This window comes from Rhamphochromis longiceps, linkage group LG2 (genome assembly GCF_057381845.1).
Source record: "Rhamphochromis longiceps isolate RC_006_pf linkage group LG2, R_longiceps_female_GT1.1, whole genome shotgun sequence".
NCBI classification, from domain to species: Eukaryota; Metazoa; Chordata; class Actinopteri; order Cichliformes; family Cichlidae; genus Rhamphochromis; species Rhamphochromis longiceps.
In genome coordinates, this window is record NC_140558.1 from 9,197,397 (window position 1) to 9,223,040 (window position 25,644).

Genomic DNA, 25,644 nt, shown 5'->3' on the forward strand with positions numbered 1-25,644 from the left:
TGTCCTCATGGAGGTTTTTGGTATCCGTCAATAGGGCTCCCTGCCTGAGGGCAGAAAAATAAAATGTAAGTGAAGATGACCAAAGACAATAAACATAAGAGTGCACAAGAAGGGAATTGAGAGTGAGAAAAAACCTCAAAGAAAGTAAGTACAGGTCAAAGGATGGCTGGAAATGAATGCTACAAGTGAGATTGAGGGATATTTCTATTTTAACCAGCTGTATTTTCCTGTTAATGTGACTGTCGTAACTCTGTGTATTCTCCACACCGATTGTAAAAAGCAAATCTACTTGCAAGCAGCATATATTATAGCAAAAAGTGCAAGCTCTCTGCAGCTTTCCAAAACACGCAATTGTACATATAACAGGTTAGTCTGCTTTGTAATTTAATTCAAAACTCAAAATGGCACTCAGCACTTGTTCCTATGGTGTCCTAGGGGATCTCCTCCCAGATCTAGACAGGGCATCACTGAGCTCCTGAAAGTCTGAGGTGCAATCTGGTGCGTCAGATGGACAAGCATAATGTCCCAGAGGCATTCTATTAGATTTAGGTCAGATGTGCGTGGGGGTCAGTGTTATCAATTCCTTCATCTTCCAGGATCTGCTTGTAAAGTTTTGCCTCATGAGGTCGGGCTTTGTCATACATCGGGAGGAAGCCCAGGGCCCACTGCACCAGTGTATGGTCTAAATCAAATCAAATCAAATCACTTTTTATTGTCACATCACATGTGCAGGCACACTGGCACAGCACATGCGAGTGAAATTCTTGTGTGCGAGCCCCACAAGCAACAGAGATGTGCAAACACAACAACACAAACGAGCAAAATACAAGAATGGCCAACCTGAAACTAATAAATATATGTACAATATATAATAGTGTATGCATTTCTGGATGTGTATACTAAATATTTTCGTGTGTGTGTGTGTGTGTGTGTGTGTGTGTGTGTGTGTGTGTGTGTGTGTATACACATTTTTACAAATTAAATAGTAAAAAAATAAAATAAAATAATAATAATAATAGAATATATAAAATATACAGAGTTGAATATGTGCAAAACAAGTGGCATTTATATACAGTGTGGAGTGCATAATGTTAAAGTTCCAGTAGTGAAGCTGAGGTGTCTATGACGTGTTCAGCAGTCTGATGGCCTGATGGAAAAAGCTGTCTCTCAGTCTGCTGGTACGGGACCGGATGCTGCAGAACCTCCTTCCTGATGGAAGCAGTCTGAACAGTTTATGGCTGGGGTGACTGGAGTCCTTGATGATCCTCCCCGCTTTCCTCAGGCACCGCTTCCTGTAGATGTCTTGGAGGGAGGGAAGCTCACCTCCAATTATCCGTTCAGAGCACCGCACTACTCGCTGGAGAGCTTTGCAGTTGTAGGCGGTGCTGTTGCCATACCAGGTGGTGATGCATCCAGTGAGGATGCTCTCAATGGCACAGTGATAGAAGGTCCTGAGGATGCGGGGGCTCATGCCGAATCTTTTCAGTCTCCTGAGAAAGAAGAGGCGCTGTTGCGCCTTCTTCACTGTTTTGTTTGTGTGTACTGACCACGTAAGATCCTCAGCCAGATGTACTCCAAGGAACCGGAAGCTGCTCACTCTCTCCACAGCAGCGCCGTTGATGGTGATGGGGGTGTGTACTTCTCTGCACCTCCGGAAGTCCACTATCAACTCCTTTGTCTTTGCGACGTTGAGGGTGAGATGGTTGTCTTGACACCAGTGGGTCAGGGCGCTGACCTCCTCCCTGTAAGCCGTCTCATCACCGTTGGTGATAAGACCCACCACTGTAGTGTCGTCCGCAAACTTCACAATGATGTTGGAGCTGTTAGTGGCTGTGCAGTCGTAGGTGTAGAGTGAGTACAGGAGAGGGCTCAGTACACACCCCTGTGGAGCACCAGTGTTCAGTGTGATGGGGGATGAGGTGATGCTGCCCAGTCTGACCACCTGGCGTCTGTCAGACAGGAAGCTAAGGATCCAGCTGCAGAGGGAGCTGCTCAGTCCTAGATCCTGCAGTTTCCTGTCCAGCTTCGAGGGAACGATGGTATTGAATGCTGAGCTGTAATCTACAAACAGCATTCTCACATACGTGTCTCTCTTCTCCAGGTGTGACAGGGCAGTGTGTAGTGTCAGGGCTATGGCATCATCAGTGGACCTGTTGTGGCGGTATGCAAACTGTAGAGGGTCCAGTGAGTCGAGTAGTGCAGAGCAGATGAAGTCCCTGACCAGCTTCTCGAAGCATTTGCTTACGATGGGGGTCAGGGCTACAGGTCGCCAGTCGTTCAATGAGGAGATGGTGGAGGATTTGGGTACAGGGACAATGGTGGCCATTTTGAAGCAGGCTGGGACTACAGACAGAGAGAGGGAAAGGTTGAAGATGTGCGTGAACACTCCAGCCAGCTGAGCCGCGCATGACCTGAGGACGCGGCCGGGAATCCCGTCCGGACCAGTAGCTTTGCGTGCGTTCACCTTCCTGAAGCACTTCCGCACATCCTCCTCAGACACAGTGTGCGCACTGACGTCATCCGCGGTGCGCACACTGTCCGGTCTCATGGTGTTCGCTGTGTCGAATCTAGCGTAGAATACGTTTAGATCCTCACACAGAGAGGCCGTGGTCTGCGGTGTGCTGGTTTTCCCTCTAAAGTCTGTGATCGTGTTTAGTCCCTGCCACATACTCCGAGGGTTGTCAAACTGTTGTTCCACCCTGTCCCTGTACTCACGTTTGGCTGCTTTGATCGTCTTCCGGAGTTGGTAATGTGCGTGTTTGTAGTCCGATGTGTTCGCGGAGGCAAAGGCGGTGTTCCGTGCCGCGCGAACATCTCCGTTAATCCAGGGTTTTTGATTTGGGAAGGAGTCTGATAGTGGGGGCCAAGGATTTCACCCCGATATTTAATGGCAGTCAGGATGCCACTTGCTGAGTCTGTAGAGGTCAGTGCATCCCTCCGTGGTCCCTCCCTGAACGATGATACAGGCGGCATAACGTTCTCCACAGCTTCTCCAGGTCCTTTCAAATCTGTCACATGTCTTCAAGGTGAAGCTGCCCTCATTTGTGAAAAGCACAGGGCACTAGTGGTGGACCTGCCAATTATGGTATTCTGTGGCAAATGCCAATCAGACTACATGGTATCAGGTATATTCTGTGATCTTGAGACTGTGCTGGGAGACACAGCAAACCTTGCAATGGCATGTATTGACGTATTGATACTGAGCAATCGGAAAAAATGGTCGGTGGCCTCCACCTGTAAAACCATTCCTGTTTTGGGGTTGTCTCATTGTTCCACATCTAGTGGACCTGTTGTAAATTTAATTAACACAAAAGAACCAGAATTTATTTAACAGTCCTCTCTGTTATTCAACTGAACAGATCAATATCCCAGAATTTTAACTGAGTTGATGCCATACTCTGATTTAAAAGGGTTTCTTTTTTTAAAGGCAGAGTATCTTCTCCTATATTTCCAAAACTACCCAGAGAACCAGAGTTAGACTTATTGGTCTCTCAATAAGTTACTTAATCTAAACACTAGAAGAAGATTCACACTGATATTTAGCCAAGAATTTGAGACTTTTTTATTCACCTGTACTTCAGCAGCACCACTCTGTCTGAAATAGCACATCTCTCTATCTCTGCAGATGTCAGCCCAATGAACAGTAAGCGTCCTCCTTTTCTCTTTCTGTCATCTAACAATACTTATGTCTACATAATGTGAATCTCCCATTTGTATAAATCATGTCAGAGCTGGTAATGTGTTTTTTCATGGCTGTTTCCTCTATGACTCCGGTGCTCCCTGCTCCTCCAGCTAAATTTCTTCCCTCTCTCAGCTCAGCAAGGACTGCAAAAAAACCCCACTCTGCATCATCTGCACTCAATCAGAATAATTATCCCAAGAAATGCACTGCAGAGTCTGTGAGAGGTGAGGGGAATGAAGCACAGAGGCTATTGGCAATCACCTCCCTCCAGTCATTATTAGTCATCTCTTTGCTGCTTTGGAAAAGGACTCGAATGGCTTGGGAGGAAGCCATGTGCAGCCGACAGACAGACAGACAGTGAAAAGGTCTGATGTGAATCCGGAGCCCAAAAAATATCAGCCACCTCTGAAGTCTCTGGCAGCCTGGCAGCTCATCTGGGGGACTGGCAGCCATCCGCACACGATTATTAGCCTTATGTTCTGTCTGTCAGGCTTCCTCTTATCCCCATTTTTTAAAACACTGAACTTGTCATTCTGAAGATGTGAGGGCTTTGAAAAATCCCCAAAGTGGCCAGGCAGACACCTTCCACTATAAAAATCCTGCAGGAGGATGAAGTGTTTGAGGTCCTGTCAGGATTTGTGAGCTCTTCCTGAAGGACTTCTTTGTGAGACATCGTGGGGTTCCTATTTGATTGCAAAATGGCTTTGAAACCTCAAGTTCCTCAAAGCCCTCTAACTTTTTAAAGCATGCTGCAGACAGAAAAACAAAACACTGATTAGACTCTGGTACCCATGAAGTATCAGTTATATGAATGCTCTGGCTGTTCTGCAAGTCCACAGGGGACTGGCAGCCATCCTCGCATGACTATCGCTGTTTTGAATGTCTGTTTTGCTCTTGAGTTGTGCATTCTTCTTTTATCCAAAGATTTTAAAACATTACACTGGTCTCTCTTACAGAATCCTTTCAAACAATCCCAAGGCTGCTACTATCTGCACACTGCTCTTCAAATGAATACACTCAGGAGAAATATGGTTAGTTTAGCTTAGCATAAAGACTGGAAAAACTAAACTGGAAAAACATAACGTTCTGGTTTTATGGGCATTAAGCAGAGGACTTTTCTTGGCTTGGAGCAGTGACTCACTGGTGAATCTGCTGAGTGATGGAAAACATCCCAGTAATGACATATTTGTTGTTTTCACACTGTTTATTTTATAGATTAAACAACCAATATAAAACACAATACTAAGTAAGCTGAAAAGCCAGTGGTAGATTATGCTACCTGCGCACAAAACTAGACTGTTTCCTTGTATTTCGGTTCTGAATGCTAAGCTAAGCTAACTAGTTGCTCGCTCCAGCTTCATATTCAATAGAAAGAGGCTTCAATGCTTTCAACTAACCCTTGAAAATAAACCCATTAAGCTTATCTCTCAAAATGTTAAACTTTAACAAACACAACACGTCAGACATATGAATCCTCCTGAACAAGTTTCCTCTTTCAATTCAGCTTTTCAGCGATTTGCATCAAAGACATTTCAGAAAATTCAGCAAATGTGATGCCCCTATCAATGCCATCACAGCAACAACAACAGAAAACTGTGTGTACTCAGTTCTGAGTGTAGCATACTATGGATGTGTATAAATAAAATAATAAAAGCCCCAGTTATACAAAGAATTAAAAACTACTAACACAATCTAAACTGGTACTTTGATTAAATCCAATATGCAATGAACATGTCATAAACTAAGCTGCAACTTTCAGTGCATAAAAATTAGGTAGTGGGAAAGAAGAACTCCCTTCCAACAACTGGTTTGGTGATTGCATTGCATTTTTTCACATTTTGTGACCAGTTTTCAAGCAGATGTGGCAAATAACTGATCGCCCAGAGGTTGAAATGCATCATCTTCAGACTCTAGGTGACTATTGTCGATAGCAAGGCGACTGCATGGGTTGCCTGGTGGGAGGCAATTGCAGTCTGTCTCAGACTGACTACAATCACTCTGAGACAGACTGGTGAAGGTTTGAGTGAGTTTGTGTCAATGAATGCAACTTGTCTGCAATATTCAACCAAACTGGTTACCAACTGGTTGCATTGTGGTTATATTCCTGTATAAATACAAGGGTACCAAGCACCTGTGCCGTGTTGCAGTTAAATTGCCGCTCTGCATCAACTATGTCACTATTTGTGGAGGAATTTCTGTTTCAAAATCTATGAGGTCTTACTGGACTCCGGTGTGTTAAGACAGTGATAAAACACCAGTGAGACAGTCTGCTGCCAACTATTTACATTCAAAGTCGGTTTGACGATAACAACTGATTGCAAGTGGTTGCACACCTGGTTCCCATCTTAAGAGTGTTACGGCCGAGACAGTTTCAGACGAGTGACAGGACTCAAACGCAAGACGCCGAACAGCTCGTAAGTATATTTTAAGAATAATGTTTAATGTTTACACAAAATATTCATAAACAAAAGGTGAGCGTAGACGTTAAACTAAATAACGATCTGGTCCGGGTCAGAAAGGACAGCTATTCCGGGGATTGGACTGGAAAGCAAGTCACAAAGGGTCCAGGAAAAAGGTCGGGGTCACTGTAACAGAATGCAGATGTTCAAACATAGATAAGGAGGCATATGAATATGTTGTTTGGCTCAGAATCCTCCTTCGTACTGCGTACTTGCCAACGGAGGTCGGGGATGACATAGAGGGGTGAGTAGTCCGGGTGTGTAAATCCAAAAACTCCTGGCGTGGAGGCAGAGAGGCAGGTAGGTAATTTTGGTAATAGCCTGAGGGACTGCCAGAAGGTCCAGCATCCAAGTAGAAGCTCTTCGCCAGGGGTTGACAGTTAGGTGTAGTGATGTTTAGCAGAGAATCTGGCGAAGAGAGATTGAGAACGCTGGCCTTATGAGTCCCCGGCTAATTACCCACAGATGTAAGCGATCAGCAAAAACACTGAGGCCCCTCCCAGGGGTGGAGACGCCGGCTCGGAGGGAGACACACTGGCACACACCCGGACCATGACAGTACCCCCCCTCAAGGGACGCCACCCGGCGGCCGACCAGCACCCGCCCCACGACGTGACCTAAGAAAATCAGAAACCATCACAGAGTCAAGCATCAAAGAACGAGGAACCCAAGAACGCTCCTCCGGCCCATAACCCTCCCAGTCCACCAAAAACTGCAGCCCCCTACCCCGCCGCCGCACATCCAGAATGCGCCGGACAGAAAACGCAGGGTGCCCGTCAACGAGCCGGGCGGGAGGCGGGGGCACCGGAGGCGGGCACAGACGACTAGACACCACCGGCTTCACCTGAGAAACGTGAAAGACCGGGTGAACCCTCAAGGCAGCAGGCAAACGGAGCTTGACAGCCGTAGGGCTGAGGACCCTGTCCACAGAATAGGGGCCGATGTAACGAGGAGACAACTTGCGGGAGGATGCCCTGAGAGGGATGTCTTTCGCGGCGAGCCACACCTTCTGTCCAGGTGAGTAAACAGGCGCAGGAGACCGGCGACGGTCGGCACAGCTACGTTGGCGAGCCACAGCTCGCAACAGCGCCTCCCGCGTACGAGACCAGACCCGACGGCAGCGCTGTAGATGATGCTGGACCGAGGGGACAGCAAGATCAGCCTCCTCCTCCGGAAACAGGGGCGGCTGATAACCCAAAGAGGCCTCGAACGGTGACAACCCAGTAGCAGACGAAACCAAGGAGTTGTGGGCATATTCCACCCACGGCAGATACGAGGCCCAAGTCGCAGGGTTATGACAGGTCACACAGCGGAGCGCGGCCTCAAGCTCCTGATTTAAACGTTCCGTCTGGCCGTTCGTCTGAGGATGGTAACCAGAGCTCAGACAAGGCCTGGCCCCCAAAGCAGCGCAAAAAGAACCCCAAACTTGGGACGAGAACTGCGGACCCCTGTCCGAAACTATTTCCACAGGAATGCCATGAAGCCGAAAAACATGGTCCAACAACAACGTAGACGTCTCAGCCGCAGTGGGCAACTTCTCCAAAGCGACGAAATGAGCAGCCTTAGAAAACCGATCCACGACCGAGAGAATAGCGGTCTTCCCAGCCGAAACCGGGAGTCCCGTAACAAAATCCAGGGCGATGTGGGACCAAGGGCGATGAGGCGTAGATAACGGCTGCAACAGCCCAGCAGGACGGTGAGTACGCGACTTACACCTGGCACACACAGGGCACGCAGCCACATATTCCCGAACATCTTTGTCCAGAGTGGCCCACCAAAAATGTCTCTTAACCATAGAAGTCGTCCTGCCCCTGCCCGGGTGACACGCAAACCTCGAAGCGTGCACCCATTCCAGTACCTTGGAGCGAGCAGCCGCGGGAACAAAACGCCGGTTAGTCGGTCCCGTGCCCGGATCCGGTTCCGTCCGGAGGCCCCGGTTGATGGCGTCCTCCACCTCCCAGGTAATAGCTCCCACCGTACAGCCGGCCGGAAGAATGGTGGAAAACTCCGCCGGACCCGTGTCAGAGTCAAACTGCCGAGAGAGGGCATCCGGTTTGGTGTTTCTGGAACCCGGGCGATAGGAAATGGAAAAGTTAAAACGTGCGAAAAACAGCGACCAACGAGCTTGACGTGCATTCAACCTCTTCGCACCGCGTAGGTACGTCAAGTTCTTATGATCCGTCCACACCAGGAACGGTAGCGCCGCGCCTTCCAGATGATGACGCCACTCCTCCAACGCCAACTTAACGGCAAGCAGTTCCCGGTCCCCCACATCATAGTTCCGTTCCGCTGGTGAAAGCCGCCGAGAGAAAAAGGCGCACGGCCGTAGCTTAGAGGAGGGGCCGGCACGTTGTGAAAGCACAGCCCCCACCCCCACATCAGAAGCATCCATCTCCACAATAAAAGCCTTAGACGGATCGGGTTGAGCGAGGATGGGCGCAGTAGAAAACAGATGTTTCAGCTTCGTGAACGCGCTGTCTGCTTCGGCGGACCAGCCGAACGGAAGCTTCGTAGAGGTAAGGCGTGTAAGCGGAGCCGCCACCAGACTGTAGTTCCTTATGAACCGACGATAGAAATTTGCAAATCCCAAAAACCCCTGGAGTTGCTTGCGAGTAGAAGGCACAGGCCAGTCTGTGACCGCCTTCACCTTAGCCGGATCCGTCTTCACCTGCCCCCCTGCCAAAATGTATCCCAGGAAAGAGACCGATGTCAAATGAAACTCACATTTCTCAGCCTTGGCATACAGTCTGTTTTCCAAGAGGCGTTGAAGGACAGCTCGGACATGTGAATGATGCTCAGCCAAAGTTTTAGAAAAAATAAGAATGTCATCTAAATAGACGAACACAAAACAGTCGAGGAAATCCCGTAGGACATCATTTATTAGGGCCTGAAACACCGCTGGAGCGTTCGTTAAACCGAAAGGCATAACGAGATACTCGAAATGACCCAGGGGGGTGTTAAACGCGGTCTTCCACTCGTCTCCCTGACGGATTCGCACCAAATGATAAGCATTGCGAAGATCTAACTTAGTGAACACCGTGGCACCCTGTAGCGATTCAACAGCGGAGCTAATGAGTGGCAAGGGATACTTATTTTTAATAGTGACGTCATTCAAGCCCCTGAAATCAATACACGGCCGAAGAGACCCATCCTTCTTGTCTACAAAAAAAAACCCAGCCGCCACGGGGGATGAAGACGGACGGATTAACCCAGCTGCTAGTGAATCCCTAATATACTCCTCCATCGCAGCACGTTCAGGCCTAGAGATACTATATAACCGGCTCTTGGGCAGGGACGCTCCGGGGAGCAAATCAATCGCACAGTCATAAGGGCGATGGGGCGGTAGGGACTGCGCTTTGATCTTACTGAATACTTCCCGCAAATCATGATACTCAGGCGGCACCCCTGAGAGATCGGGGACATATTCGTCAGTCCCCGTAGCCTCCCCCGGGCCGGGAAAACGGGCGGAAGTCAGACAATTGGAGTGGCAAAAAGGGCTCCAGCTGACAACCCTTTGCCCCTCCCAATCCAAGTGCGGATTGTGTAAGCACAGCCAGGGATAACCCAAAGTGAGCGGAGTATCAGGTGAATCGAGGACAAAAAAGGTGAGTTTCTCCCTATGATTCCCCGAAGTGCACAGTGACACTGGACCAGTGTGAAAAGAAATTTTAGTGAAAACCTGGTTATTAATCGCTCTAACTGGAATGGGCGGCTCAAGGCGCACGAGCGGAACGCCTAATCGTTCAGCGAGATCGAGACTGATTAAATTCTGTTCAGAACCAGAATCTAATAAGGCTGTGCATGAATGAGTAATCTGTAGCATCTCCAAGGTGACAGGGAGTTGTAAACGGGGTTTCTGACCAGAATTCGAACCGCCCACCCGTATCCCCGATTCTACCGGCGGGCGACACCTTTTCCCTCCTTCGGGCATGCAGCAATCAAGTGTTCCAGCGAGCCACAGTAAAAACAGGCATGAGCCCGACGCCGCCGCTCCCTCTCCTCCGGTGTCAACCGTGACCGGCCAATCTGCATAGGCTCCGGCTCGGGATTAGTGACGTAAGCCGAGGCGACAAACTCATGCGAGTCCACAGTCGGAGGCGGCGACGGTGACGTACCCGGAAACGAGCGCGGTAAACGGCGCTGGGATTTGTAGTTCCTGTCCCTCTCCCTGTCACGCAACCTGTTGTCAATGCGAAGGGAGAGGGACGCCAGTTCCTCAAAAGATTTTGGCTCATCACGGGAGGCAAGCTGGTCTTTCATACCCTCGTTCAATGCCCGGAAAAACACCCCACGCAGAGCGTCGTCAGGCCAACCGGTTTCGGCGGCGGCAGTACGAAAATCAATCAAAAAATCAGCAACCCTCTGACGGCCCTGGCGAAGATCCAGCAGCCTCTGCGCAGAACTACCCTCAGAAATGGGGTGCGCAAACGTTTTCTGGAATTCCCCCAAAAACACCTCATAAGAACAGGTTAACAAAGGATTCTTTGATAGATACGCCTCCGCCCACTTAAGTGCACGATTACGCAGTTTACCCACCAAATAAGATATCTTATTAGAATCCGCAACAAATGTGCGTGGAGAACGACCGAAAACAAGGTCGACCTGAAGCAAAAACCCGCTACAACTCCCTGGATCCCCTGAAAATGGTTCGGGCTCCGGGGACGTAGCATCACGGAAAGCTGATGTAGGTGGAGATGCAACGGCAACAGGTTGAGGCAGAGGAGCTGGTGTACCGGAGTCTTGGCCCGCGGGGCCCGAGGCGGAACCAGCAGCAGTAGAAATACCCGCTTGTAGAGCCTGGAGGGACTCCAGTATTTTACTTTGACCATCTCTAAGAGTCTGCTGCTGGGCTAACAAGAACTGAATAGATTGTTCATGACTTCCTAATATCGCCCCCTGCCTCTGAATGGCTGACCGTTCCGCGTCTGCTGAGTCCATAACTACTGGCCAGATTCTACTGTTACGGCCGAGACCGTTTCAGACGAGTGACAGGACTCAAACGCAAGACGCCGAACAGCTCGTAAGTATATTTTAAGAATAATGTTTAATGTTTACACAAAATATTCATAAACAAAAGGTGAGCGTAGACGTTAAACTAAATAACGATCTGGTCCGGGTCAGAAAGGACAGCTATTCCGGGGATTGGACTGGAAAGCAAGTCACAAAGGGTCCAGGAAAAAGGTCGGGGTCACTGTAACAGAATGCAGATGTTCAAACATAGATAAGGAGGCATATGAATATGTTGTTTGGCTCAGAATCCTCCTTCGTACTGCGTACTTGCCAACGGAGGTCGGGGATGACATAGAGGGGTGAGTAGTCCGGGTGTGTAAATCCAAAAACTCCTGGCGTGGAGGCAGAGAGGCAGGTAGGTAATTTTGGTAATAGCCTGAGGGACTGCCAGAAGGTCCAGCATCCAAGTAGAAGCTCTTCGCCAGGGGTTGACAGTTAGGTGTAGTGATGTTTAGCAGAGAATCTGGCGAAGAGAGATTGAGAACGCTGGCCTTATGAGTCCCCGGCTAATTACCCACAGATGTAAGCGATCAGCAAAAACACTGAGGCCCCTCCCAGGGGTGGAGACGCCGGCTCGGAGGGAGACACACTGGCACACACCCGGACCATGACAAAGAGCAAGTTACAAGGAGATAGCTTAGATGGTTCAACAACATCATTTAAACAAAAACAACATGGCAGTGACCAAAAACACTAAAGCTGATGGTTCAAAATGGAAAAATCCAGAAGTCAGTGGGTGAGGTCACTGTGCCTACACCATCTTTTAGATACCGCCTATAATCATAACTAATTTATTTCTATCTGTTTTCATCTGTTACATTGGTTATGCTACCCCAACTTTTTCAGATGTGTTTCACTATTGGATTCTCCAAAGACCTAAAAAGTCAACGACTGTCATCAGTTATTATTGGAAGCAGTCCTGCAGGGTGACTTTCTAAAACTTTGAATGGTTCCACTTTATGTGCTGAGTGGATATTTGTAAATCCAGTTTTTACCCAGATTGTTATTTTTTCAATGTTCTGTTTTTTGGCTTATTTAGTCCTCCTATATGCATGCAGTCTGCTGTACAGACTCGTGTGTCCATGTTTAAAAACACTGATGATACTTCAGTGCACATGAATGTTCAGAGTCTTTTGGAAAACTCTCTGGCACTGCAATGAGCCCACAGCAGACTGGCAGCTGTGACCAGATGAATATGGTTTGGATTTCTAATATTTCAACACGAGTCTGCTCTTGTTTTTGATCCAAATATTTCGAAACACTGAAAAGATGGCTGTAGAGATAGAGGTGACATTGGAGGGGGGAAAAGGGGGGGAACTACAGACTGGTTCGTGAATTCTAAGGCCAAAGGAAACAGCCGATGTTTCAGGTGTCCCAAAGAAAGCACAGCACGAGCCGATTGTTCAAACAGCCTACTTTTACGTTTAGCAGCCAACAAGAACTCCATCTATATGATTAAATTGGACCTTTTTCTGTAGTTCCATACAGAAGTGTTAAAGCAGAGATTGTTGACCTAGGAGGCAGTACATCTGACTGCCCCCACAAGGGTCCCATGGATTCAATGAAGGATGGTGCTTTGGGTTGAAATACGCTGAGTTACAGTGTATTATTAGATTAGAAAGGTCAGTAAAAGTGACAATACAAGCACACATTTACATGCACATATTATGCCAACTGTCACAGTTTCTTCATGAAGAGGACACTAGAACTGTATGTATGTAAACTTGGTTATTTGGGGAACGCGCAGCAGTTACTCACTGAATACTTGAAGACTACTCAACCATAAAAAGTAAAAAAGAAAAAAACAATTATTAGACTGTGAGTCTCCTGGATATTTGACAATTCCTTCAGGGACTGGCAGTCACATCCAGATGAATGTTAGCTCTCTTTTTTCATGTCTTCTATTTCAGTCCTGAGATCACCACCAGATTTCTTAAAATAAAGGTTCATCTGAGGGCTGCAGTGACACGCGAAGAGAGCCAGCAAGCATTCGAAACTTCGAGCTGCCACGAAACTTCAGTTTCTCATAACATTATTACAGAAAATAATCACCGCCGTGCCACACAGGTACCTTAAAGTGTGCCCTTTAGACGATCCACAGCAGAGATGTTAGACACGTTTATCCAAAGCACACTTGTAATTTCTGGAAGAACTGACAGCACGGCAGCTCCTCTGGGGACTGGCAACCATACTCGAATGAATATTGGCACTGTAATGAAGGTCTAATGTTTCACGTCCAAGGTTTCCACGTGTCATCAGAGATTTCACGAGACCGAACAGGCGTGGAGACATTTTGAGTAACCTTTAAGCTGCCGTGAGAAGATTTCTTCTGCAGCAAATTTCGATAAGAAAACCATTCAGGAAGAAAAAATTAAAGTGATACCTGGTCGAGGAGCTCTTCGCACAGCATGTTTGACTTCTCCACCTGAGACTCCAGGTTGGTCACTGTGTCTGCCTCCCATGATATTATACTGCTTTAAGAGACAGGAAGTTTAAATGTGTTATAAGGTGAGTAAAAGTTGAAAAAGACACTCAGATAATAATGAACTAGTTCCTCATTAAATCTGTTCATCTATCACTACCTGTCACAGCCCTCGGCGTCCTGAAGGGGGCAGACAAGTCTCCGTGTTGGACTGCCGTCGTGTGAACGCTTTAGTTTCTCAGCTTTCTTTTCCAACCTGCTGACCTGTCGCAGCAGAGCTTCTCTCTCCTCCATGAGGCAGTCTTTGAACCTGTAGAATATGATAACTCAGCAACTCTTCGAGCACAGCGTACATAATCTCACGAGTTTCTAAATATTTGCTAATTAATCTATAAAGGAAGCAGCAGCAGCATGTAGCCTGGCTGGAGGAGGGGGTTATAAATTGTAGGGTTGATTTCCAGACCTTCCTATCCACATGTAAAAATGTCCTAAAGCAAGATGTTGAACCCCCGTGTGCTTTCTAAATTTTAGCTGCTTTGGATACGAGTTTGCCAATGTGTCTAATGCAATGTGCATAAGCAGGGCCCAGAATATGAATTATGTGCACTACCTGTACTGATTGCATTAGAAATTTCTGGAGCGGGGCTTGTAATATATCAATGTATCAATTTGAAGTGAAAAGATAGGGGGGAAAAATGCACATTTACGCTCTCAGTCAAAATTCCTCTGATGTAAACACCAGACCAACAGAACAATACAATTTAGTTTCTTACCCTGTCCTTGACAGACTGTCATACGATCCAACTTATCCTAAACATGAAATCTGTATTAATCTTTTGGAAAGTTTAATGTGAGGAATTCTGGGGCCTAAGGCTGGGACACTAACAGGAAACATTTGGGTCACAGAGGGGAGATGTTTGAAAGCACTTAACTTTCTTCAAGAATCATCAATCTCTATTTTTTTGTATAAAGTTGATCTAGTGACTCACGAAAACAGATTTTAAGTGATTCCTTAAGGCTGCAATGTTTCTTGTTTCAGTTATAAAGGCGAAACATGGGAGATGCTTTAAAAATATCATCCAGTGTGTTAGAAGGGCCTCGGGGATTCTAGCAGAGCTTTCTGACTGATGAACAAACATTGCTGGTTAGTTTTAAAGAAACTTATGGTTACTTCTGTGACCTAAATGCATGATGATGAGTGGTATCCTACCCACATACACTATAGTACTTAGTTAATTTCTAGCAAACTCAGCTGTCAGACCTCTATCTCAACTTATTGGTCTTTCTTTAATTACAAGAGACATATAAAAGTATTAAAAAGAGGTTTTTGTGACATTTTTGGAAGCTACAACACTCTTTCCAGATCTCTTGTCCATAACATTTTAGCACCTTTAAGCATGTTGTTTCAGTTTTACGACCTGTAGCAGCTTATGTGCTGTGGTGCACCCTCACTGCTGTTTCCAGCTGGTGCAGACAGCTGTTTTCAGCTGTGACAAACCAACCTGCATGGCAGCACAAAGATGCAGTCAGAGGCTTGTTGGGAATTGAATTTTGAAGTTTTTTTCCCCAGAGAAGATGGTGAAGACGGAGTTAAAGTAAATAAGATGGGTAGAAAGCAGACTACAAAGTCAATTAGGTCCCTCTGTGTCTGCTTATTGTGAGTATGTGTAGCTCATACTAACACAGTGCTACCAGTAACATCATAACAAGGCCAAATCATACCATGGGAATTTTAGGTAGCTTTGTAGTTCTGCCACAAAGAAACAGACAGATCAAAGATGTTAATGCTTAAAAAATAGTTTAAAAACTTTTTAAATTCATCCAAATCTCTCAAAAACAGCTATGATGTTACATCTATTGATGTCTTTGTATTGTGTTGCAGTGATATCAAGAAATCAGGATGGACTGTGCTCTCTTGTAATACCACTTTGATCCACATGATGGTGCACTGAGTGTCTAATCCAGGGGTGTCAAACTCAAATACACAGTGGGCCAAAATTCAAAACTGGAACAAATTCGCGGGCTAACGTTAATATTTATTGAAATATATTTATTCCTCCAGATATAAGAATGAATCTTTTCTTATGGACTCAAACACGTTTTGCTGAAAAACTGAATATAGAACAAGCAAAGCTTAATACTAAACAATATATATATTAGCTGTATAATACCAGTAGGCCGCTCTAATAGTAATTTGGTATGGCTTCGCGGGCCAAATGTCATTAGGCTGCGGGCCAAATGTGGCCCGCGGGCCAGAGTTTGACATCTATGGTCTAATCTGATTTAAGTCCAAAAACACCCATTACAGCAGTATTCACGCAACATTTTAAAGAATTCTTGTTACTATCACACTTTTGTTGTGTTTTAGGTGGACAACTACACTAGAACCTTCTGGTAAAACACTGCCATCTTGTGGTGAAATGTTTAATGACATTTGCAGAAGGTAATTGCAAAAGGTACCTTTAATCACTGTTTAGAATAAATCAAGTATTTCTATACAAATAAAAAATAATTGTGTTTGAGTAAATGACAGTCAGTTAAACAACTGGAATAGTTTGCTTGTTTATTTTAATCACATTTGACATGCATTAACTCTGGTAGATGCTTTGTATATTATAAGAAATCAGAACTTTACTCACTTCCAGCTAGATAAAAACGCAAGTAGATAAGTCTCCTTTCCAATAATCATTTACAAATGTATTTTCTATGCAGAACCACATTATTTATATTAAGAAGGGGTTTTCAGGGTTTCGTTTACATCAACTTTGAGCATGTGTGCAGAGAATAAAGACTTTAAAATCTGATCCTGTTATGTTTTTTGGTACACACAGCTGAGATATATTTAAAAACAAAGCAAAACAAAAAAAGAACCCAACTCACCTCTTCACACAAGACATCCAGTAACGCTGTTGCTGACAAAGCCACTCGAACTGCTCTGCCGTCTCCTGAAGTTTCCTCAGGCTTCCCTCATTTTCCTGCTGCAGTTCCCTCACCTCAAAAAAAAAAAATACAAATAAATAAATATATTTCTCCCAAAACCAGGATGTGACCAAGACAACAAAATTAGAAAATTATGATGTGGGCGTGTAAATATAAATCAGGAAAAGACGACATGTCATGTGGAAAGATGAGCGGGTCCAGTGGAGTCAGACTTAATCTTCTGCTCCCAGACCTTTCACAATAATTTACAGGCCTTATCCCCTGCAAATAATTGTTCTCATGAAGTTTCTCACTGACTCTGCAGTCTGTTGTTCTCTTCTCTTGGCCTTGTGGAGATGTCTCAAAGGAAAGATAATTGTAGACCTGGATTGTTTGCTGTTTGATGGACTGGATGAAGCAGACGCCAATGCGGGAGTGAGTCTTTGAAGCCGAGTGTAAATAAATGAGGAATGTTCCGCTAATGCCTGGACCCAACACACCGACACACACCAATGCAGACCTAATGCCAGCAACATCTGAATTAGTGCTCTCACTTGGGTGGTTGTAGTTTTTAAAATTTGGACACAGTACATAAATTTGAACCGTGAGGTTTTCGGAATCCAGCGGCAGATCATTATTCACAGCTGGCACTCTGCCACACTGACCTGAACTAACCTGAGACCGCACAAACAGTGTTAATCCATTACTTCTGATTGGAGGAGCCGGCTACAGAGAAATAATCCCCGTTCACGGCAAATTCATTAAAGCTCTGTCACTCATCAACAGTTTTATTTGTGTTTCAACCCCAAAAAAAGGCCAAAGCAGTGTTTAAATAAGTGTCTGATCCTGACATCTGCTGGACAAAATCAGCACTGCAATCACTAAACTGATGATTTTATTGAACCTCCTCATTAGCCAAAGTCTTGCATTTTACACTTTTTTTCTTTTCCAGCAGCATTTGCCTTGATGAAGGGATGTCTCCCCCGGTGCTTCTGCTGAGATTTCTCCCATCATGTACAGCTAATAGGTTGTTTTAGAGGGTGGTTCTTTTCAGGGTCCAAGAATAGAGGATTTTGATGTTATATGTGATAGTCCTGAGCCCTCCTTGTTTTGCCTGCATGCTGCACCTTTCAGGTACAAATGCTTGACTGCTCTTACCTCAATAAGGAAATTACTTTACTTGCTCGATGTGCAGTTTATAGTCAATTTTGCTTATGAATTTTCCTAATTGAATGAAGTGACCCATGAGTATCTGCGTAGCAGCCATAATAAGAGCTGGTCAGAGTATATACATACTAAGGAATGTTGCTCTGATGCTTCCTTTATTACCTGCTTTACCACAAGACACACTGGCTCATCCTTTATGAAAGGAAATGCAGTAAGGCTATCTCATAAGTCGAAGTGACACACTATCTGAAGATCATTAAAAACAAACAATCAACATAACTGACAAAACCCATGAGCCTCTCAACGTTCTTTTTTTATTGTCTTGCAGTTTCTTGTTTAAGCCAGAAATGTTTGACTTTGTTAAATAAATGTTAACGTAATTAAAATTCTTGCCGCGTGGGTCCAGCGTCTTTATAACATCAGAGTGAGCTTATTCACGATTTGAACCTGTGGCTTTGCGCATACCAAGCAAGATCACACTCAACAATGTCCAAACACATGGACAGTTTCACACAGGAAACTTCTTGCCTCCTTTATTATTTTATTTAAATTCAATCAGTTTAATAAAGCACTGTGTACTTTTTGTTATGATGCTATGGACAGTTTGCTTTTACCGACAGCAGTATTTACTTTATTGCTTCAGAGGCCTGATATGAGTTTGTTTCTTCAGCAGTGTTTATCTAACAGTTCTCAGATCACAGCAGAGAATCATTTTAAAATACTTTTGCTTTTTCCATAAATCCTAATCATCAGTAAGGACGCGTATCAGATCTCCAGACGCAGTGCAAACACTGCAGCTCTCTCCGCTTGGCTCATCCTGAACTACTCATCAAAAACATGGTGAAGCTGCTCAAATGTGGAACAAATTACCAAAGGAGCTCAGGCTGGTGCCGACTACTTTTAAAATAGTTTTACATTCAAAATATAGACCTGCACATTTACCAGCGATTTCAATAAAACGTACTGTATCCAGATTTCTTACAGCAGATTCCCCTCCTGACGCAAACCCCAAAGAGATTTGGCAAATGTGTAAACTGCTACACAATAAAGAGAACTAAAAGTATGGAAGGTTTTGGAAAGTATGAGTAGCTTGTTGAGTGTTACTAACGTCATGAGTGTGCAGCTTCCCCTCACTGCCCCCTCACCTGTGATATCTACTTTCAAAGAATGAAGATGACCACCCTGAAAAAGTCGATGGTTCAAAACAGGACCTCACAACACAGTGGCTGTGTCCATCCTTTGTATACAGTCTCTGCATGACTTTTCAGAGACACTTTTTAAGTCTTTGCACCACAAATATTACACCTTCAGCCTTTTGTTTCGAATTTATATGCAGTAAACTCTGAGCTTTGACCCACGTCACTCCTAAACTCTTCCTTCTCACCTCCTTCTGATAAGTTCTGCGGAGATCCGTCAGCTCTTCTGTCAGCATCCTGTTAGTTTCTTCTAGCCTTTCCAGCTCCACTGTCTTACTGTTGATGACAATTAGAAAAATGTCTTATTTACCTGTGTCAGCTCATTAAACTCTGCTTGTAGCCAGTTTAATTTTAGTATCTTTATTTGATCTTTCATCAATGTAAAGTTTACTGTAAGATAAACACTCATACTTAAAATTTACATTACTAAAGTAACTAAAATACTCACTCTTATCGTAGTGTGCTTAGATGTATTTTGTTTTTTCACACTCCATTTATTCATTTCTTTGTAGCCATCAGATAAGGAAACATGTTGGTCTTGATAAAAGTTTTAGGGTAAATATTTTGCTCTCTGCGAACGCCCAAATTTCTTTCATCTGCATTTCTGGAGTCATAATGTGATAACAAACTCTGACACTAAGCCGACACTCTGCAGGGATTTAACGTCAGCAGACTGAAGCTCGCCGCTGCTCGGAGGACTTTTCAGCTGATTTAAAGTCGCGGGTCCAGACTCGATGTTTTTGTTCAGCCTTGAAACAACAGTCTGAGACAATTTTCTTCTCTGTGCCGGGCAGCCCGTGACAGCTTTACTTGGCTTCAGTTTCCACAAGATGGTAATCAAAAGTCAACCGTTTTAATGTTTTTTCTTTTTCTGTCTGCAGCCTTATCTGGGTTAATGTTCATTGTGTATGTTTTAATGTCGATAAGGTTTTAATCAAGTCATTAACAATTCAGCAATACAGAGGACAGGCGGCTATTTTAGTTTCTCCAGAGCTATGCAATTTTTAAAAAATGGAAACTGTACACAGAAAGGTCCCAGACGGGGTTTAAAACTCTTCTTGCTGTGAGGTGACAGTGCTAACCACTGTACCACTGTGCCACCCACAGTAATTAGTGGATTAGTCCATTTTTTTTGTGTAGAATACGAAGTAAGAACACAGCATTATAATGACGGCTTTAAAGCCCAGAGTAGAGGTCCTGAGCCTCTTACATCTAAAGTCAAATGTTAGTATGTTAAAAATGGCAAAAATGACTCCAGACAACCACAAAAAGAAAATAAAGTTAAAAAGTAATCCAAGATTTCTATTAAAAATAACAACAAAGAGTTTTGAAACAATTACAAAGAGCAACAAAATGACCACAAAGAGACACAAAACGTATAAATTGTTTCAGAACTAGCTGGTGTCAGTTACAGAGAGATGCAAAACTACCACAGGAGATGCAAAATGGCCACAAAGAGATTTAAAAGTTAATACAAAGATACCTTAATATAATATAAAAATGGCACAAAGAAAATGTAACAACGTGAAAAAGATGCAAAACTACTGTCTTCATCAAACATAAGGAGGTGCTTTCATGTCTCCGAACCCCTCCACTGTCTAAATGTGCGTCTGTTTTGGAGCATGTCAGAGTATTAACTTAAAGTTAAAAAAATGTATTCCTATATTACATGAACTCATTGTGTGTTTTGCGGCTTACCTCTGCAAGTTTTTCTAAGTAAACGTAAACCAAATTGTGCTGTGTAAAGTAAAGAAAGAAAACATGATTCCGTGTTTTGTCATACTGGAGAGACTGAAGATTTACCTGCGCAGCTCTGCGTGGAGGCTCTCAGTGAGTGTAGCTCTGTGCTGGGCCTCAGCGTACAGCTCTGTCTGGAGATTTTCTGCCACCTCAGTTCTGTGTTGGGCCTCAGCCTGCAGCTCCTCCACCAGGCTCTCCAGCTTCACCTCAGAGCTCTGCAGGCAAAGCAGCTCTGCGCCGACCTGCCGCAGTAGCTCTGCATCCCGGGAGCTCGCCTCCACTAGCAGGACCACGCGCTGCCGAAGCAAGTTCACCAGGTCCTGCGGGGAAGACACGGACATACTGAGAATACTGCAGATGTGCTCACATGAACACTTCAGCACTTCCTATCCTTTTCAAATCTCACTGGAGACATGCTATGCTCCAATACAGTCTGCATAAGTGATATCAGACACACCTTTAGGTCAAAGAGTTTGGGACAAGCCTAAACCTGATACTGTCTTTGAGGGGAAAGTGAAGGAGTCAAGCTCTCCAAAACTGTAATAAATACCACTGATGTCTCTAAGAGGCCTGATAATTTGTTACTGTGCAACCTTAAAGTAGGACACAGGATAAATGCTGAGCTGTGCCCTGCTGAAAAATGACTTGTGTCTCTAAAAGCATGAAAAATAATCCTTCTGACCACTTTGATAAGCTGCTGAAACAACTTTAACCTAATTTTAGAAGTTCCAGGGAAATTAATATGACAAGAAAGCTGTTTTGATGCTCATTAGATTTCTTTAGTTCAGTGAAATGTCTCTGTGGTTCAAAACTCTTACTTCTTGTAGCTCATACTTATGCAGTTTGTAAGTAACCAATGCCAAAACATCAGCATTTTCCATGTGCAAACACATTTACTGTAAACTTAATTCCACTGTAACTAACAGACAGCAAAGATGAGCTGATTTGTTGATGTCAGAGGTACAGATTATGTGGATAAATGGAAAGTTTCCTATTCATTTCATAAGCTGTATTTATCCACTACTTCTTAAGAATATTTAAACTAGTTTAAGTCTAGTTTAAATGATTTAAACTAGACTTAAACTAGAAGCAATATATTTAAAAGAGAGAGATTTCTGTACAGAAACCAACCAATAAGAAAATCTATAGATATACACAGATGTCACTCAGCAGCAACACTCAGTGACAGTTTAAATTTCAACCAAGTAACAAATACAATCCAACAAATACTTACATCCTGCAAAATGTAATTTATTTCCACTTCTACTGTAAAATGAGTAGCGTATGAATGAGCAAGAACTATTGGGAAGTGGCAGTGATTACAGATTCAACTAAAAGCGAATACCTCAGAGCTTTGTGCAAGTAAGATGTGAAGGTAAAACTTTACGGTGTATTTATTAGTAAATTATTAGCAACTTACTCTATTTGATCTATGTTGAATATATAAATGTAACATTTATAGCAGACAGCCTTGTTCTGTCTACATGTAAAAGATAAGTCATAATCGGTCCACCTGCTGCTGCTGGATCCTGCTGATGAGTTGGGTCTGGTTCATCCTGAGGTCCATATTGAGCTGGTCTTGCTTGAGGAGTTGGGCGGTCACAGCTTCCAGATCATTCTGCAGCCTTCTCTCCCTCTCTCGGGACACCAGAAACTCTCTGTCCAACACCGCTGAGGCCACAAAACCAAGAAGAGTTAGTTAAACTGAGCACATTAGATGTAACTGTGTGGCTGACTTTACTTAAATACTTAATGTTAAACAGTCAATTTTGTACTGCAGACATTTATCACTCCAAAGACATTAATCACTGATGGTTTCATTTCATTAACTGATTAGTGCGGGAAAAAAATAAAAAACAAAAAAGTAAGTTAACTAAAAAATAAATCATATTTTAAAAATAAAATATGAACAGTGTATCAGAACTTCTCTGTAGTTTGTATAACAGTTGCCAGTATGTCTATTATAATACTTAATGCACTTAATGTAATAAATAAATTCTGCTTAAAAACTGATACATCAGTTTTACCAAGCAGAAAATCTACTGCATAGACTACTTTTGATACTTAAAAATACCGATTCCGTCAGTTATACTTAATTAGCTCAGTTATTTAAAAGTTCTATATTTAAACCATTAAGTAAGTAAACTCTGAATTGTTGTAGTTTTATTGATGTAGCTGCTCAATAATTGTTTTTGCTGCAACAAATTATTTTTTATTCAGGATTAACATTTTCTTAAAGAATAAATGAATATAAATAAATAAAATTTAAAAACAAAGTTAAGATGTGAACTTTAACCACTGATTGTTTTAGTTTTGCTTGTACTTATTTTTGTGTGTGATATGTTTAATTAAGGAGTAAAAAGTTGTAATGTAGCACAATTTTGTAGAGTATAATACTTACATTCTGATTTTTTTCTATAGTATATTTTTCTATAATACAGTACTTGAGTAAATATACTTAGTTACATTGTTAAGTTTTTATGTCAGTACAGCTCTAAATCCTTATGATACCAAAACAATAAACACACAACCAGAAAGGCTCTCAAGTACTAACATCAGTACTAATGTAGGATTTAGCCTGTTACAATATTTTTTAATTTTATAACATGGAATAAAATTTTAATTAAACATGGAATTTAATTGAATTAAAAAAGTAGATAACACCACTGTCACCACTCGCTACTCTTACATCTTATTACAGAGGTAAATGTGCATTGTAACTCAGTATGGGCTTTAAGTAGATCAACACTGACCCAGATTGCAATAAAAACAGATAATACAAACTGTAGTTATATTACATGTTAAAAAAAACTACCAGAAATTTCTGTAAATAAACTTTGCTCTAGTCAGATACCCTGTAACTGTGACTGCATTGACTTGGAAACTGTTGCACAATGACTATAAAGTTGATTCTGTTAAAGTGTAATCTGCTGCAGGAAACATGCACTTTGTTTTCTGTTTATTAAGAACACCGGGCTCAAACTAATGCAGCGACCCTGCAATAAAGCCTGTTTTCATTAAAGATCAGTGTTTTAGTTCGTCACATTTTACTTGACAGCGTAAAGATGAAAGTATTTCTTTTCACGCAAAACATGTGTGGTTCTTCTAACAAACCTGTGACCTTCGATTGAATTTGATGTTTATTTGGCAAGCGTGTTTTTCCATTCAGGAAATTTGACCCTGGGTCAAGTGGATTCCAATGCACACACACAATGCAACAGCACATAAAGAGATATTTACATATAAATAGATGAAACAGCAGGTCAGACTGTTCCTATACATGGAATGCAGAATGTATTAATATGCATTCAGCATATGCTCTTTATCATAGTGTAAAATAAAATTAATACATTTTATAAACTGAGCTAAATTAAGTTTAGAAATTAAGCTAAACTGAAGCTAATCAATTTATATTTTGAAACATGTTTGCCATGTTTCATGTAGTTTTTCTTTCTTTTTTTCCAAGACATTTTTCAAATTATTATTACTTTATTTTTCAGATTTATTAGTAAAGTCTAACTATGGACATTTGTGACGGGCATTTGTTTATTACCTTTACTATTTTTACAAACAAAGCAATCTTTAAAAACTCATGAATCTATAAGTAAGCAGCAGCACTTCCATTTTCAACAGTCACATAATTATACTAAGCAACTTTTTCTGTGCAGGACTTTGACTTGTAGCAAAGCATGATAATAAAGCCAGCAATACTTTGACTAAAGAAAAGGATGGGAGCACTTTCTGCAGTTCTGATGACATTTTAAATATTAATTTCCATCTTATTTAAACTGTTAGCTGTATAGACATCATCTGATCTACTACTTGACTATAATCTGAACGCCTCAGTGGACTCAACATTATAACCTTCCTGAAGGGAGAAGAGGGTTTTTTTCCCCTTTGTAGTAAACTAGCAGTTTTCATGTAGATAAGAGATTAACAGTCAGCTGAACCCGTCTTGACCTTTGTGACTTACCTTTGTCATGAGCTAGGCGGGTGCACTTGGCCGTCAGATACTGGATCTGACTGAAGTCCTCGTCCCGGTGTGCTCGGAAAAACCGCCTCATGATCATCTGTGTCTCATCTGCTCCCTGAAAGACCTAAAACCGCCTTCCCATGATCCTCGGGGCAGGGCGGGTGTGTCCCACATGGTCTGAGAGGACATAGCGTGCACATTTCCCGCAATATTTAACCTTACCTGAAGGTCTTAAAGAGGACTCCTACCTGGTGCACACCTACAAGGGGCAGGTTTCAGCATTAAAACAAGCTGCTGTTGTCACAACATGGAAGCGAGTGCTGCTGCGGTGTCTCTCTGTGGATTTTCTTGCCATCTGGCCTGCTACTTGAATAAAGAGGGAAAACTAAAGTTTGCATCATGCACAAAGTAAAAGGCTGATCTTATTTTATATGCAAATTGTGTTGTGAAGTTCTCCCCCGAGGCAGTGGCTGAGCTGAAGAGGTTGGGCATGTTGTATCTAGCAGACAGGAGTCTTTATGGCAGCAGCCTCAGGTTAGTGCTTTATTATATATGACTGCATAAGAGGTTTAATAAAGGAAAATCCCATGAATGTGCATTAAAATCTAGAACTTTATCAAATGTATTCTGTTAAAGTGTCTATGTGTTGGTTTAGGTTTGATATATTGCCATGGAGATGAGCTCACTATGTTTTCAGTATTTTGTTGCTAGCAAGTAAAAAAATCCAGAGGACTGTGCAGCCTTGGTGAAGGTGAGCGTGTTCAGGTCACTGACTGTTATTTACTTTACAAACAACATGGAAAAGCCTTCTCTGAAAGTGATACACAGCTTTTCCATTTATTTGAGGTCATGTACAGGAAGTCTTGAACTTTTTAGGACAAATTTACCTTCAGCGGTGTGAGGCCACGGCGCATTGGTGCTCATAAAGGAGACGCTTTGTCTTTATTTTCCTAAATCCTTTCTCCTGCTTTATATAATAGAGCTGGACACCTCGAGAGGGGACTGTGGTTCGCTCTCGAACCTGTGGTCCAGTTTTTCTGCCACCAGAGGGAGACACACTGCCTCTAAGAGCCACT

General features: G+C 43.2%; 1 protein-coding gene and 1 long non-coding RNA gene across 3 annotated transcripts in view; both read right to left on the bottom strand.

Annotated features, from left to right (window-relative positions):
- Positions 1–24,670, bottom strand: part of LOC146676949 (uncharacterized) — a 25,896-nt gene extending 1,226 nt beyond the window's left edge. Inside the window, exons 1-8 of one of the 2 annotated variants that reach the window (XM_085416902.1) lie at positions 24,569–24,670; positions 22,109–22,266; positions 20,659–20,915; positions 19,044–19,131; positions 16,454–16,566; positions 13,734–13,883; positions 13,535–13,622; positions 1–44 (exon numbers count right to left, since the gene is read on the bottom strand). The exon at positions 1–44 is cut by the window's left edge and continues 1,226 nt beyond it. In XM_085416902.1, coding sequence (XP_085273028.1) covers positions 6–44; positions 13,535–13,622; positions 13,734–13,883; positions 16,454–16,566; positions 19,044–19,131; positions 20,659–20,915; positions 22,109–22,266; positions 24,569–24,665 — 990 coding nt within the window. In that variant the 5' untranslated portion in view covers positions 24,666–24,670 and the 3' untranslated portion in view covers positions 1–5. Of the gene's footprint in view, positions 45–13,534; positions 13,626–13,733; positions 13,884–16,453; positions 16,567–19,043; positions 19,132–20,658; positions 20,916–22,108; positions 22,267–24,568 lie in introns of both variants that reach the window. The other variant, XM_085416893.1, reaches the window with a different exon arrangement.
- LOC146676950 (uncharacterized) lies at positions 11,167–11,750 on the bottom strand. The gene is made up of 2 exons (XR_014913081.1): positions 11,419–11,750; positions 11,167–11,332 (listed from the first exon to the last, which is right to left on the bottom strand). It is a non-coding gene; the product is annotated as an uncharacterized LOC146676950 (long non-coding RNA).
- Positions 24,671–25,644: the final 974 nt, after the last annotated feature.